Here is a 13,372-nt window from a genome sequence, read left to right as displayed (position 1 = left end):
CAAGCCTAGGGAAAACAATGCAGCGGACATTAAACACACTACACTAAACAGAGGTCAACCATTAGGATGAATTGAGAGCATCCTGCAAGAAATTCTTTCCCCCTGCACTTGCAGAGGGCAGATTTTGATGAGCTTTAGTCTTTCCTATCACTCCTTCCCAAATATCTGCACTTGTACACAGGGATCATGACTCATGCAATTAGAAATAACAGCTTTACGGGGATATACAAAAACAATTAATTAAAAACTAGAGCAAGTTTTATGACAAAAAAGGAGAAGCATCTTACAGACAGTGGTGTGGCTAGGTTATCTGCATCTGTCCGGTGAGGACTCATAGAATGTGATCTTAATGCTGGCTTCTCATTGTACTTGAATCTTTCCCTGTTGTTAACAAAAAGAGTAAGCAGAAAGAGAAGAATTCATTTTCAACAACTTATGGCACACAAAGGATGTTAATCTTAAAATGAAATCTTTTAAAAAACACAAGAGAAAATAATTGTCAAGATGTAAGGATCAAAAATAGCAGAATAAAAAAAGAAAAATTTCTTATTAAAGGCATGTTAAAGGCAAACAAAAGCCTTAAGCATTCCATTAAAAAAACAACAGCCCAGAAACCCCACACCAACAAACCACCAGAAATATCGGGTACATCACAGTATATTAAAAGGTGTTCTTTGCGTTTCTCAGTTACTACGTGACCCAACATCTCCCAAAAGATTTTATAATAAATCTAAGTTAACTGAGAAGGCTGATCTGAGAGAATGTTTTTGAAACAAAACCGTGAAACATACGAGACAGCATAGGATAAAGTCCAGCAACTCAGAGAAGAAAAAGGAATGAAGGTGATGGTTGGCTGCACCATAGGGGAGAAGACTTTGGGAAGGCCAAAAAAACCAAACAAACAAAAAAGAGGTTAGATCAAGGTATATCTTCATGTAAGATACAAACCGAAAGACAAGGGCAAGAACTACGCATACAGCTCAATAGAAAAGCGATGCCTTGAAAGGCCAGGGTGGAGAGTAACATGTCAAAGAAACAAGTCATAAAGACTGTATTAGCTGCATTTCATTTCAGCTCTGCTTTATGGACTAAAGTGGTATATATGGGGGGATGGTAAAGAAAGGCCCACAAGACAGGACACGAGTACAGCATGAACAAGTACTCTGTCCAGTAGAGAAAAAAGTGGACAGGGATTTTTTAGACAAGCTTTTATCATTTAAAAAAAAGCATTTGAACAAAAGGAAATTAAGAATAGCAGGTAGGTGAAGATAGCCTTCACTGATGCACCTGGTCAACAGACCTTTCTCAACTATAGAACAGTAAAAGAAAAGAACAGCCTAGAACAAAATAAAATAAAATTATGAGTTTGTTAGATAGGTTGATATCACAAAAGATCCAAAACAGTAGCAAAACACCCTTCAGCATATACTCCAATGTCAAATCCACATGTATTAAAGTAATTAAAAACTCCTGTTAGTCCACTCACCTTCCTATGACTAGCTATATTGTATTAAAATCAAGGCAGACCATTAAAATACCTTTCATTCTTTCCATCCGGCAGCAAATTAGACAGTAAGTTATGCCAAAAAGACACTGAGACAAATTAAGTGTTTATGAACAGAAAGACAACTGTTGGATGTACAATGTAAACTAGTCACTTCTAGGAAGACAAACACAGACAAACTTTTCATGAAGCACACTGCCCCAGCTTTCATTAAAACAGCAGGGAACAGTGAAATACAACAAATGGGAGCATACCTTCCCTTCCAGCGCCAATAAATACCAACAACATACATGGATGCAAAATAACAGTTACAAAGCAGTAAATAGCTTAGATAAGCAAAGACTTAAAGGTTAAAAAAGACTAAAAGAAATATAGTAATACAACGACTGTCTCTAGCATTCCAAATCATGCGTTTCTCACCAAGATTTCATTTGAGACGAAATGATCTTTCATTAAAAGGAGACAAATCTTTGCCTGTCAGTAAATCTGCACTTTTATCAGACTTCTTTTCTGAACAATACTCAGGTTACCTAACAATTCAATAAAGTTCCAATTGTTTAAAATGAGAGAAAACAGAATTCATGCCCCATCATTAAGAGATTAAGGAGTATCAATAAATATTCAAACCAACCCAAGTTACTGGTAATATTTTTAAATTGACAAAATGGGGAAAAAAAGTCCAGATATGTTCTTAGTTCTATATTTGCTATTTTGAAGAGGAACTGAAAAGGAAGTTGCTTTACTTGATTCTATAAACAAAATTTGAGAACACCGTTAAGGACGGATGGCAATTTTGTTCATATCAAGCATTACTACCCGTTCACTCCCTTTGCCAGCCTTCTGCTAATATGAGTCAGGCTCCAGAAATCACAAGATTATTTCTTTTTCCTCCCACGGCAGGTGAGTGGAGAATGGTCAGAGTCTTAACACCAGCCCTGTGACCTCCTGCTTCAGCCAAAACAGTGAGCTAGCATGGGAGAAGGAAGCAATTTGCTGCTAATAAAGGAGATTAGTAAATAATTTCCAACTAGAAACAAAGTAAGGGAAACTCACTGGTTCCTCCTGGTACAGCACAGCTATGCACTAACCTTTAACAATGTTTTTCAGGCGTAATCTATAAACATACAGTAGAATTTTCCTATGGAGTCAGAAAGACCAGGTTTCTGTTCAAACCAAACTACACATTCCAAAAAACAATTTTCTCATGTTTCAAAATAAAGATGCACCTTTCTAGCACCAGCTGGCTTGGTCTTATTCATTTACACCCTAGTTTGCAAGTAAGGTTTGTCTATCTATTTTTTTTATTTAGCCAGATGATAAACAACGTCTTATAGAAAAGCCAAAATCTTCATACATACAAGTACGTATATTGCAAGATAAAAATAACTACGAAAAGAACCTTCTCCATTTGTTTGCTTCTTTTAAAGGGGGGAATCTTGAGATAAACAAGCACCAAAAAATTACTCAAAAATTTCTCACTGACGTTATCTATTTTGCCCTGAGAAAATGTTGTAGACTATCTGTAAGAACTGAGTCACAGTTGGAATGCAAAATCTTCATCCCACTACATATATTACATGCCTATGGGTACAGTTTTCCTAATACACATTCTGAGTAGAGAGACAAGTATAATGTAACAAGATCACCATCTGCTGGCTCTCTCTACAAACTGCAGCTTCCAGAAATATTTAATACTTTACATCTTTGCTTGCACTGATAGCTCGTTCAAAACTGCAAATACAAAGAAAGGCAGGATCTATACGTTTAGTAAAGCTAACATCTTAATATAGCGGGGGGTTGGACTAGATGACTTTAGAGGTCCCTTCCAAGCCAAACTATTCTATGATAGACACATGTAAATAAGTATTAAATAAGCTATTTCTACAAAACATAACAGCTGAAACATTTACCTTCAGTATTTCTTCCTGCATAACTCATACATTTTACATTAGTTTCTCATTACTAAGAAGATTAATTTATGTAATCTACAGAGCTATCAAAATTTCTAACTGCCAACACAAATTCAGATTTCCTTAGACACAGGCCCATTCTGGTATGAGTACTCATTAGCGGAGCCATGCCTATGCAGCTAAGTTTCACTTCCAGATTTCTTTAAACCAGTAACTTATTCCATCACATTTACTTGCTTCTCCTGGCATGAAATAATATGCAACACGGGTCTCCAGAGAACTCACCAGAGCCTTGGGAACCATCTGTTGATCACCAATGTAGGTACTGCTACAGTACCACAGCACAAAAAAGAAAAAGTAAATGAAATAAAGCTTCACTACCCCACCCACAACTTAGGGAACTTTGCCAGACCAAGCCGGATCTTAGGTTCAGATACTGAATGGGAAAAGGGGTCAGATTCCCAATATTCTACTATAATCCAGGTAGTGAAGACAGGAAAAAGTATGGCAAATAATACAAGGGACAGAGTGGGTAGAATCGTATCTCAGCCTTCCTCAAATGGGGACAAGCACCAGTTAGATGCAGAGGGAGGAGTATGCTGCCTCATCCCACTCAATAACACCCTAGCTGACAGTGTAAGGAAGGAATTCAGAGGAATTAGGTGTATTTTTATGCCGCACATATGGCCTTGTAGAGATATCAATATGCTAGATTGGGCTCAATAGGGGAGAGCTGTGCTGATGTTGCTTTATTGCTTCTAATACTCAGAGTGATACTTTATCATGATGATGCTACTCCCAGCGACCAAGACAATCTGATCAGATCTATGCTGGGTATATCCTGACATGGCACAATGCCATCTCACACAGATTTAGCTGAGGTCTCAAAAAGCATTTCTAAAGCATAATACATTCCTTGTTTTCATAAGGTCAAACCTAATTTTTTTTAATTGAGGGTATTTGGACAGCTCTTCCCAATGGCTCTTTGTATCATCAAGCCTAAAGCAGTAATATGGTAACACAGCTGGCAATTTCTCCATTCTCCACCTTTGTTTCCTAAACCGCAAGTCTGCTATCAAAACCACAGGTTCATATCAGAGCATTTGAGTGTAAGCAACCAGAAGACCCCTTAGTATTAATGTTGTAGGACTCAGAAGGAGGAGGTGCATCAGTCCTAAGAGCAACTTTTTAAATGACTGTTAGAATTACATGTAGTTAATGTATACATAAGAGGAAAAGTTTCAAGATACTCAATATCGACGTGATGTAACTTGCAAGAGTGCCTATGTCATCTATCCAAATCACAGCTGAAAAATTTAAAAAATGCAAGACTCAGCACTGTGATATATAGCATAAATATCAGTGTGCCTAAAAAAATAAACAGCTAATGATAACCACTTATGAAAAATAAGTGAACACAGTAAAAAAGCATTAGACTTCTGAAACAAAACCTGAGAGCCTATTTATAATGCAATGAAACTAAACCAGAAGTTTCATATAGAAGTAGAGCAAACACTTACTTCCTCTTGTACAGAGCTTACTGAGTTTTGAATAATATGCACGCCCTACCTCTAAGAGTGCTTTTTTCACTTCAGAGAGTTTAAACATTAACTAAACTGCAAACAAGAGGCAATTCCATCCATGACTGCAATGCAGCCAGATTAAAAAAACAAAAGGAACATAGATCTTGATAATCAGTGCAAAGTTGCACTGCATAAGAAAAACTAGAAGAAAGTAAATATTTAAGAACAGAATGTAGATTAATACAAAATTTACCTAAGATTCCCAAAAAATAGGACGGAGAAAAAGCCTATGATTTTCAACAGTGTCCAACTGACCAGCTTGGCACACCTTCAATATGGCAGGGACGTTTTTCTAAGCCAACAGGAGAACAAGCCCTTTACCTGCTCTGTAAACAACCTTATACCCAACTGGTACTAAGATTGGAACTAAGGATGCAGCTTAAGCTTACCGGCTCCTGCAAAGCTACAGAAAGACTGTCCAATGGATTGCCGTAACAAGATGCCGCTACAGATACTCAGGACTCTGCTGTACAGCTGCAAATAAGCAATACTGAAATTTTTGAGTTATCCTAATGACAAATACGCAGGATCTAGGCATAGGGGGTGCTAGTCACCAACAAAGCACGTGTATTTGTAGTAGACAGCATGATATAAATCAAAACATTTTAAATCAAACTCAGAGAGAGACTGTTTAGACAAGGATGGAGTCACTGCAAACAATCCTCCACACACAGTAGAACAAAACAACACAGCAGAGTATCCCACAGGCAGCAGCTCTGATTTTTAGCCTCGTAAGTTTTAACAAGTATAGCTGGTCCGGTCTGACCTTCTGTAATCCAAGATTCACGGAGCGTATGGGAAATACAAAGAAATCTTACTATTTCATAAAGAAACCATGATAAAACACAAGACAAACTGGTAAGTATTTAATAAGAACTAACATGTTTGCAAAAAGATGGATCAAGTCCCTCTTTCTTTATATGCATCTAACTTTCCTTCGTCACAGAACAGCAAAACTTGCTTATCTACAGGGAGCCACTATGCTGTTTCCTCTAAAAAAACCTGTGAGCAACAATGATAGAACATCACTTAATCTACCATCTGTATGCTTGTTTATATTTCTATTCTCTATAGAAAAAAGCCATTAAAAACTATTTGATATACGAGCTCTTTTCAGCATTATGACCTTAGACTACAACTTTTTATTATATTTACTCTCCCCACATTTTTTGTCACTTGCTTATTGTACATTCCTTTTATTTTGAACTGTACAGAAATAGTGAAGATTAATCCACCTCAGCTTCATTAGTTAATACCACTTTCCAGTTTCCATACATCAGCATGCAGAAAACAGGACTGTACAAGAACTCCAAGGGGACAGCAACTGTTTTGATCTATTTTAAGAAAAATGTGGCCTGAGAGTCTTCTGCATCTATACAGTCTTTTACCACATCACTTCTTTCTTACTGCCTGTCCACATTTGTCTGTGCTTCCCTCTCCCAGTTAAGTAATTTTGTATGAATTCTGCCTCTTGCCTTGTGACCACTGTGCTTTGCCACCATAATATCTGAGGTCTGAAAAACATAACCAGAGTACCAGCTTATTTGATAGATACTTAGAATGTTGGAACAATAGCTATTATCTACTTTTGAAGTCTACAGAAGAGGTAACCAAGTCTACAGAGAGTATTAACATGAAGAGAGATAAAACGTGAAAAAAAGTGGAGAGTGATTATTTCTACATTAGCAAAACACACTCTTTGTACAAGTCACAAGTACCCCACGGTAACCACTAGTCCAAATCACTATGAAGCCCCCTCTTCAGTTGCTGCTAAATTTCTCAAACTATCAGTTTGGCCTATTGATTTTCCATGCTAAGGGTCTGTAACTTAAAGGGGAAGGAGAACAAGAGGAAGGGAAAGAGGATAGAGCTATGGGACATGGAAGAAGACTTAACAGAAGCTAGAGAAGACAATGTAATGGAGGAATGTAATAATAGAAAAGTATAAAAGGTATCATTAAATTAGAAGCTATTACCAGAGTTTCTGTATATAAAGTACTATAAAGCTATATTCAAGATGAGTCCATGAGGAAGTGTAATAAACTCATACATACAAATTCAAACATACAGAGCTTATCAAATCAAACATCTATTAAATATGAATCAAATACTGAATAAAGAAAATACAGAAATCTTACCCGTATGTAAGTGGTGTTGCTAAAGATGATTCCTCTTTAGAAGATCTCTTCCATGATTCTTCATGCTTAGATTCACTGTTTCCTAGTTCTCCCATTACCCAGTCAGGTAAGCAGTCTGGGCTACTACTCTGAACTCTCGTTGAATTTGGTTCATCAAAATAAATTGACTATAAATAAAATAAATGCAAAATCAACACTAGAATATATTTACACAAATATATTCTTTACACTGCTATTGTCGTTTCCTGCAGGAATACCTGCAGTATAAAAATTCTTTTTCCAATGAAGTCAATGAGGCATGCAAATATTACCTTCCCAACCCATGGAAATTAGTACAACAGGCAATGGTGTAAATGTTTTCCAGTACTTCACTTCTTTCAGTATGGGTAATTTTAGCATAAATTAGGACTGTTATCTCACTAAAGCTGATGTCAATGATTGACACAGTATATCCAGGTCTTCAGAAAACAAACTGCAAGCTTAACAATATTTATGTGAAATACTGTTATCTTTTCTTTCATAGAGTTTAAATAGCTGGAGTGTGTAGCAAAAGCCAGAATGGCAGACTACTAAAGTCACCTCATTCAAGCACATTTTTCCTTTTAGAAGAACTATCTGCTGATTAAGACAAAATATAGCCTCAAGGGTCTTTTATTACATCCTTTCAAAGAATTAGACAAAAGTTATCTTTCTTCAGAAGGCCTATTTTTATAAGCCTTCTTAGAACCTGAACTTTGAAGAAGAAAAAGGTCTCATAAAAGGTTTTGCGCATTGAAAGATTTTTCCAACGCCAATTACAAGATATGCAACATAAATGCCTGTATTTACCACATGCAATTCCACTCAATGAATTCAGAATTGTTTTTCAACTTTATGCCAAATCGAAGACTTAAAAGTATTTTCAGAATATATTTAAGCAAGTTTGTCTTATAAAGAAGTTGCACCCACCATGTATGAAGGTAAAGTTTTCAGTATTCCTGGTTCTGGTTTATGTGTAAAAGGACCTTCCAGCACACCTCGCTTTAGCATGTGGAGCAAAAGTTTTGCATATAGGTTCCGATTCTTCCTTCCCACTATTCCTGTGCCTGCTCCTGAGGGTTCGCATAGTTTTTTAATCCACAGTGCACATCTTTGTCGTTCTAAAAATATAGATATACATAATCACTATACATTTTCAGAGCAAATCAAACACATAGAAAAAACAGAAGCCATTACTGGTCACCAATTTTGTAGATGTTTCCCTTCTATTCAAAAGTTTGAAGCAAAACAAACAAAAAAACCCAAATGACCAAACAAAAGGAAAATATAGTTAACTACCTGGATGAAAAATAAGTCTTTAGCAACAGTTCAAATTTACATCGTCCAGCATGTTTACCAGAAGTTTACATGATTTCTAGAAATACTATGTTTGGAATCAACCTCTAATAAGTACAGAACACATAAGTCGCCAGGAATTCTGAACTCACTGCAAGAGCTGCCTTTAACTACAACGTACAGCTTGCATGAGCATTAATATTTTAAATACACAATAAATCTTCATTCATTTTAAAAATCTCTATTTACACAAGCTTTGCTAGATGATGAAATTATTCATTTGATTAAATGTTTACAAGCAAGGTCTTAATTTGTAGGGTTCGTGCCTTTAATAATAACCAGTTTGTTCTCATTAAATTTATAAAACATCATTTATTAATTGATGTTTATATTACACATTCCTAAGCCAAATTTTAAAAAGCTTATCTCTCAAAAATATTTGCAATTTTGTAAGTGCCATCTCAAAAACAATGCCTTTTAGAAGCTTTTAGTTTCTACTGAAGTAATCTTTCAAAAATAGAGACATTAATGTCTTTATGCAAAAGCACATTTACATCACCAAGATAAGACAGATAAGCTCAAACAATAGCAATAGGTACCTAAAAAAAAAAATCCAGCTTTAGAAGTTGTACAAACCCCCCCTCAAAACAGTGCCTTGTAACATTAGACATTAAGCATCTGGTTAAAGAAAGTGATACAAGTACACATAATAATTATCAGTAACCTAGAATTTTGTTATTAGCGTTTCTCTATATGCACATTTTACCATATTTACCTGACCTATGCTGTAGTTTTAGAACATGAGGCTTCATATCCACAACACAGTGATCAAATTCTGCATCTAGTTTTTCCCATATTTCCTCTTCACCATTCATTTTGAAAGAACACCAAGTAACCTGCAAAATTATTCATACTGAAGTAGAAAAGTTCAAATACCACTATACGTTAGTCTCTGTTCATCTTAGGCCATGCAAAGACATGTTTTGGAACTATACAGAAAATAAAACTAAATATTTTGTTTTGTTCAAGTAAACACAAAAATAAGAGTGATTCTTTGCAAATAACAGATATTCAGTGTAATCTACATGAATGTGTTTGTTTAGATTTGAAAATGAATAGTCAAGCACACAAAAATGTATTCAATTACACACAGTTTGTATCAAACACCTAATGGCATTTGTCTCATATCCGCATTCATAAGTTTTTCTTCCTTAGAATTAGTTTGTTTTTTTTTTTTTTTAAAGAGGAGGGAGAAAAGGTGGAAAAATAGCAACTAGACCTACGAGTTAAAAGTAACAGAACCAACAAATGTTGTCAGAATGTTTTTTTAACGAAGGAGTATTGAAAAGACAGCCAAACAAGAGCTCCTTATCCAAGGTCATCTGTCATTAACTTCCCCGCTGGAGTACGCATCTTTTCTTGGACATTTGAGCTTGCAATTAGCACATTTCTTTGCCAACTTAAGCTGCACACAGCAGACAGCCTGCTGAAGCCGTCGTGGCCTTTCCCCGCAGACAAACCCCGCCGTACCCCCGGCCCCAGGCCGAGGCCCGGCCGTACCACCCCCCGCCCCTCTCCCCGAGCAGCGGGGCCCCTCACCGCCCGGCTCCGAGCTTCAGCCGCCTTCCCTGCAGGGCGAAAACAAGTGTCTTCCTACTTCCCTTCCTTCAGGTGCTTTATCAAGCCGCTTGCTGGGAGCCCGGCGTTCGCCCGGAACCGATTCGCAGCGATTTACCACAGCGAACGACCCGACCCCGTTCCCGCCCGCTGCCGTGATAAAGTTCGCGGGATTTGATGCCACAAACCGCCCCCAGGCCCCGCACCCCGGCGGGACGCCCCCCCCGGCCAGCGTCGCCCGGCACCCCGGCCCCTCTCCCCCCACTGCCCCCCGCGACACGCCGCCCACTTTACCTCGCTCTCCGCAGCTCCCAGGCCTGGCTCCGGGGAGGGGGGGGGGGGTGGGGGGCCGAGCCGGGCCGGCGGGTCCCGGCCCCCCTCAGCGGGGGAAAGGCCACCCCGCGCAAGAGCCGGCCCGGCCGAGCGGCCAACGGTTCAAACCGACCCCACCCCCGCTCCCGGCGGCCCCCGCCGGCTGCCGGCCCCGCGCGTTTCCGTTTCCGCGGGCCGCCCGCCGGTTGCCAGGCGACGCGGCCGGTGACAGGCAGGCCCGGCCCGGCCCCGGGCGGCGGCCCCGAGGCGGGAAGCCTGAGGCGACCGGTCGCCCTGGCGCCGGTCGTGAGGAGAGCTCTGAGGGGTGTGGGGGGAGCGGTTGAGTTTGGGGAGTTGTTCGTGGCCAGAAGCCGGTACGGAAAAAAACCTCTTTGGGCTTGAGAGAGTGAAACTGTGCGGTGAAGGCGGTGCCGTTACACCGCGGAAACGCGGCCGCTGCCTGTGATCATTAATCACTGTCCGGAGTGATTAAGGTCACCTCGCGCGCCGTCAGCAGCGGCTGTCGCAGCGGGGCCCACCGCACCAAACTGCGCCCATGGCTACGCCCAGCGCTCTTCCCCCCCCAAAAATACATGTGCCTACACTGACAAATACTTATTTATCCGCTCAATCCTGCACACGCGTTAAAAACCTCAAGAGCCTGAGGGGGCACCAAGGGAGAAGTGGGAGATGCCAGAAATTTCGTGAGGTTGGCCGGGGTCCTCGTCGCGCAGGGGATAGGGCCGGCGCCTCAGCACCGCAGGAGAGCCTGGCCTAGGAAAGGGAAGGTGCCGAAGCAGCGGGAGATAACTCCGGGTTGTTTGGGATGTGTTTATTTGTTTTAATTGCTGCTAGTTGGATATCGGCTATGTCTATTTTTATATCTTCGTTATGATCAATATCGGGGGGGGGAAAAATGCTTCCACTCAAAGCTTAGTGAAAAATATTTGCCACTCTGAAATTAAAGGTCAGTAAATCAGAAGTAGCTTTTGAGCCTGAGCGATGTTTTTGTAGCTCCATAGTGGGTGTCAGAAACGTCAGCGGATATGAGACTGAAATTGCAGGTGCAGAGCCAATTTTAGCCACAGTTTCTGAGTATTCCCAAGCAAAATTTGTTCAGGTATAGCCTTGTAGATAATAGGGTGATTTTGAGTTCACTTTAAAACATTTAATATGCTCAATGTTGCTCATTTTTCATGGGTTATTTATGTTCTATCCCAAGGACAGAAAATAGGAGGGGATAGAAAAATTTAAAAGCGCGTGCCTGACGTTTCTACACAAAGGACATAGGTTACACTTGTTGTTTTGTAGCCGTGTCAAGAAAACCATCTATTAATCCAAAAGAATTAGAGAAATCTTCCAGTCCTTTCAGCTCTTCAGCCTCTTCCAGAGTCAATGAAATAATTGTAAGTATGTATCATCCCAAATAAAACATCTGACTTCTTTGAGTCAATTAATTATTTCTCTCTCCCCAAAATCTGTCATTGACCTTACTGTGTGTATAGCATCTAAAGCGCTTTTATCTCAAACAACTAAACCCTTCAACTCTTCTAAGCTTGATTCACATGCACATATACATCAAACAAGAATTTCTTAAATGTATGGTAGAAAATTGTCTGTTTTCTTTGATTTCTCAGCTGATCTTCAGCAGAATGATTCTGCGTTAGGGCTCATTTGGTGATAGCTGTGACAGCTACACTGGTTGCCTACTCAGATTGCACATAGCTCATTAAATCAACATTTGCATAGAGGCAGTGCAAAAATCAGCGATGGAGTATTTAATCCATGGTAGAATCTCATGAGTAGATTACAAAGATTATTTATTCTCTTTAAATCCCAAATTTAAAATAATTGCCATTTAATATATTTTTGAAGTTAAGACTCCTTTTAATCTGTTTTAAAATAGTGGTGGTAGATTCTTGCAACACAGTAAGACTACCGGCTGGCTGACTTGCTCAAATAGCTGAACTTGCAGAACTTTCCACCTCTGAATCACCACTTCAGATAGATACCCAGATTTGCCATGGGAATTTTGTGATCATTATGAAATCAGTTTGTCCAAGTCAGTCCAAATCACAGGAGACAGACAACAGTTTTGTTAGTTGGTAGAATATGGGAGGCTGAATGGACTTAACAACATGACTCTCTCCAGGCAGGTTTTTCGAGGGCACCATATTGGCCGGGTGATACGGTGAGGTTTGCATTTCTGTCCAGCTTTGCAAATCTGCTTTTTGACGGCCGAAAAGGGTTGGAATTTCTGAGCCAACTTTTTTGTATGTTGTTGTTCATTGATACGTATCTGTGCAGTGCCTTCAGATTTGAATGTATCTCTGTCGTGCTCATCACAAAATACTTTGAAAAACTGAATTTGCTGGTATGTGGTGAAAAAACATGAGGCAGAGCAGAACCAACGACATTGGAACCAGTACTCCAGGACAAACTTCCTGAGAGAACAGATCCAGTTTCTGGGTCTGCTTACCATCGCAGAGCAGGGTGGCCAGAGAGGTTGAAGCTTTCTTGAAAAAAAGAAAGAAAAACTACGGATTCAAGAAGTGACCGAGGTCTCGTCCCCAGCCAAAGCTGCAGCCTGGACATGATGAGTACTGATGTGCACTGACCCCCCGGAGGCAATCACTATAGATACACAATTAGATACACATAGATATCCCAACCAGAATACAGAACAAACTCCCAATTTGAATTGTAAAAATATCTTCATTTAAGTAAAACACATTCAGTACTTTTTTTTTTTTCATCTCATTTTACCATGTTCTCTTATCTCTGTAACCGTCTCAGCAGGTTGCCACAAGTAACATGAGCACAGCTTAAGGCGTTCTTTCAAACATCTTAAAAAAGAAAAAAAGGCGGGTTTCACTCACTCGTACCAGCCTTTGGAACACCTCTAGTTGCAACACATTATTTTTCAGACTTTCCAAGCAAACCTTTCATGTCTGAAAAGTTGTGATTCACAAACACCTCAGTACTTCAAAGACT

At 39.5% G+C, this 13,372-nt stretch overlaps 1 protein-coding gene across 5 annotated transcripts in view; it reads right to left on the bottom strand.

Annotated features, from left to right (window-relative positions):
- CEP112 (centrosomal protein 112) overlaps positions 1-10,501 on the bottom strand; it is a 197,385-nt gene extending 186,884 nt beyond the window's left edge. For 3 of the 5 annotated variants that reach the window (XR_012996650.1, XR_012996651.1, XM_076354005.1), the window contains exons 1-5: positions 10,361-10,501; positions 9,225-9,345; positions 8,084-8,274; positions 7,136-7,302; positions 288-381 (exon numbers count right to left, since the gene is read on the bottom strand). Coding sequence is in view for 3 of the 5 variants with exons in the window: in XM_076354005.1 (XP_076210120.1) it covers positions 288-381; positions 7,136-7,302; positions 8,084-8,274; positions 9,225-9,324 (552 nt within the window). In the remaining 2 variants the exon portion in view is untranslated. Of the gene's footprint in view, positions 1-287; positions 382-7,135; positions 7,303-8,083; positions 8,275-9,224; positions 9,346-10,048; positions 10,062-10,360 lie in introns of those variants that run through there. The other 2 variants (XM_076354006.1, XM_076354008.1) reach the window with 2 other exon arrangements.
- Between the last annotated feature and the right edge of the window lie 2,871 nt (positions 10,502-13,372).

Source organism: Aptenodytes patagonicus, chromosome 16, assembly GCF_965638725.1.
Source record: "Aptenodytes patagonicus chromosome 16, bAptPat1.pri.cur, whole genome shotgun sequence".
Lineage (NCBI taxonomy): Eukaryota > Metazoa > Chordata > Aves > Sphenisciformes > Spheniscidae > Aptenodytes > Aptenodytes patagonicus.
Note: the sequence above shows the minus strand (reverse complement) of the source record. Positions and strands in the feature narration are given on the sequence as shown.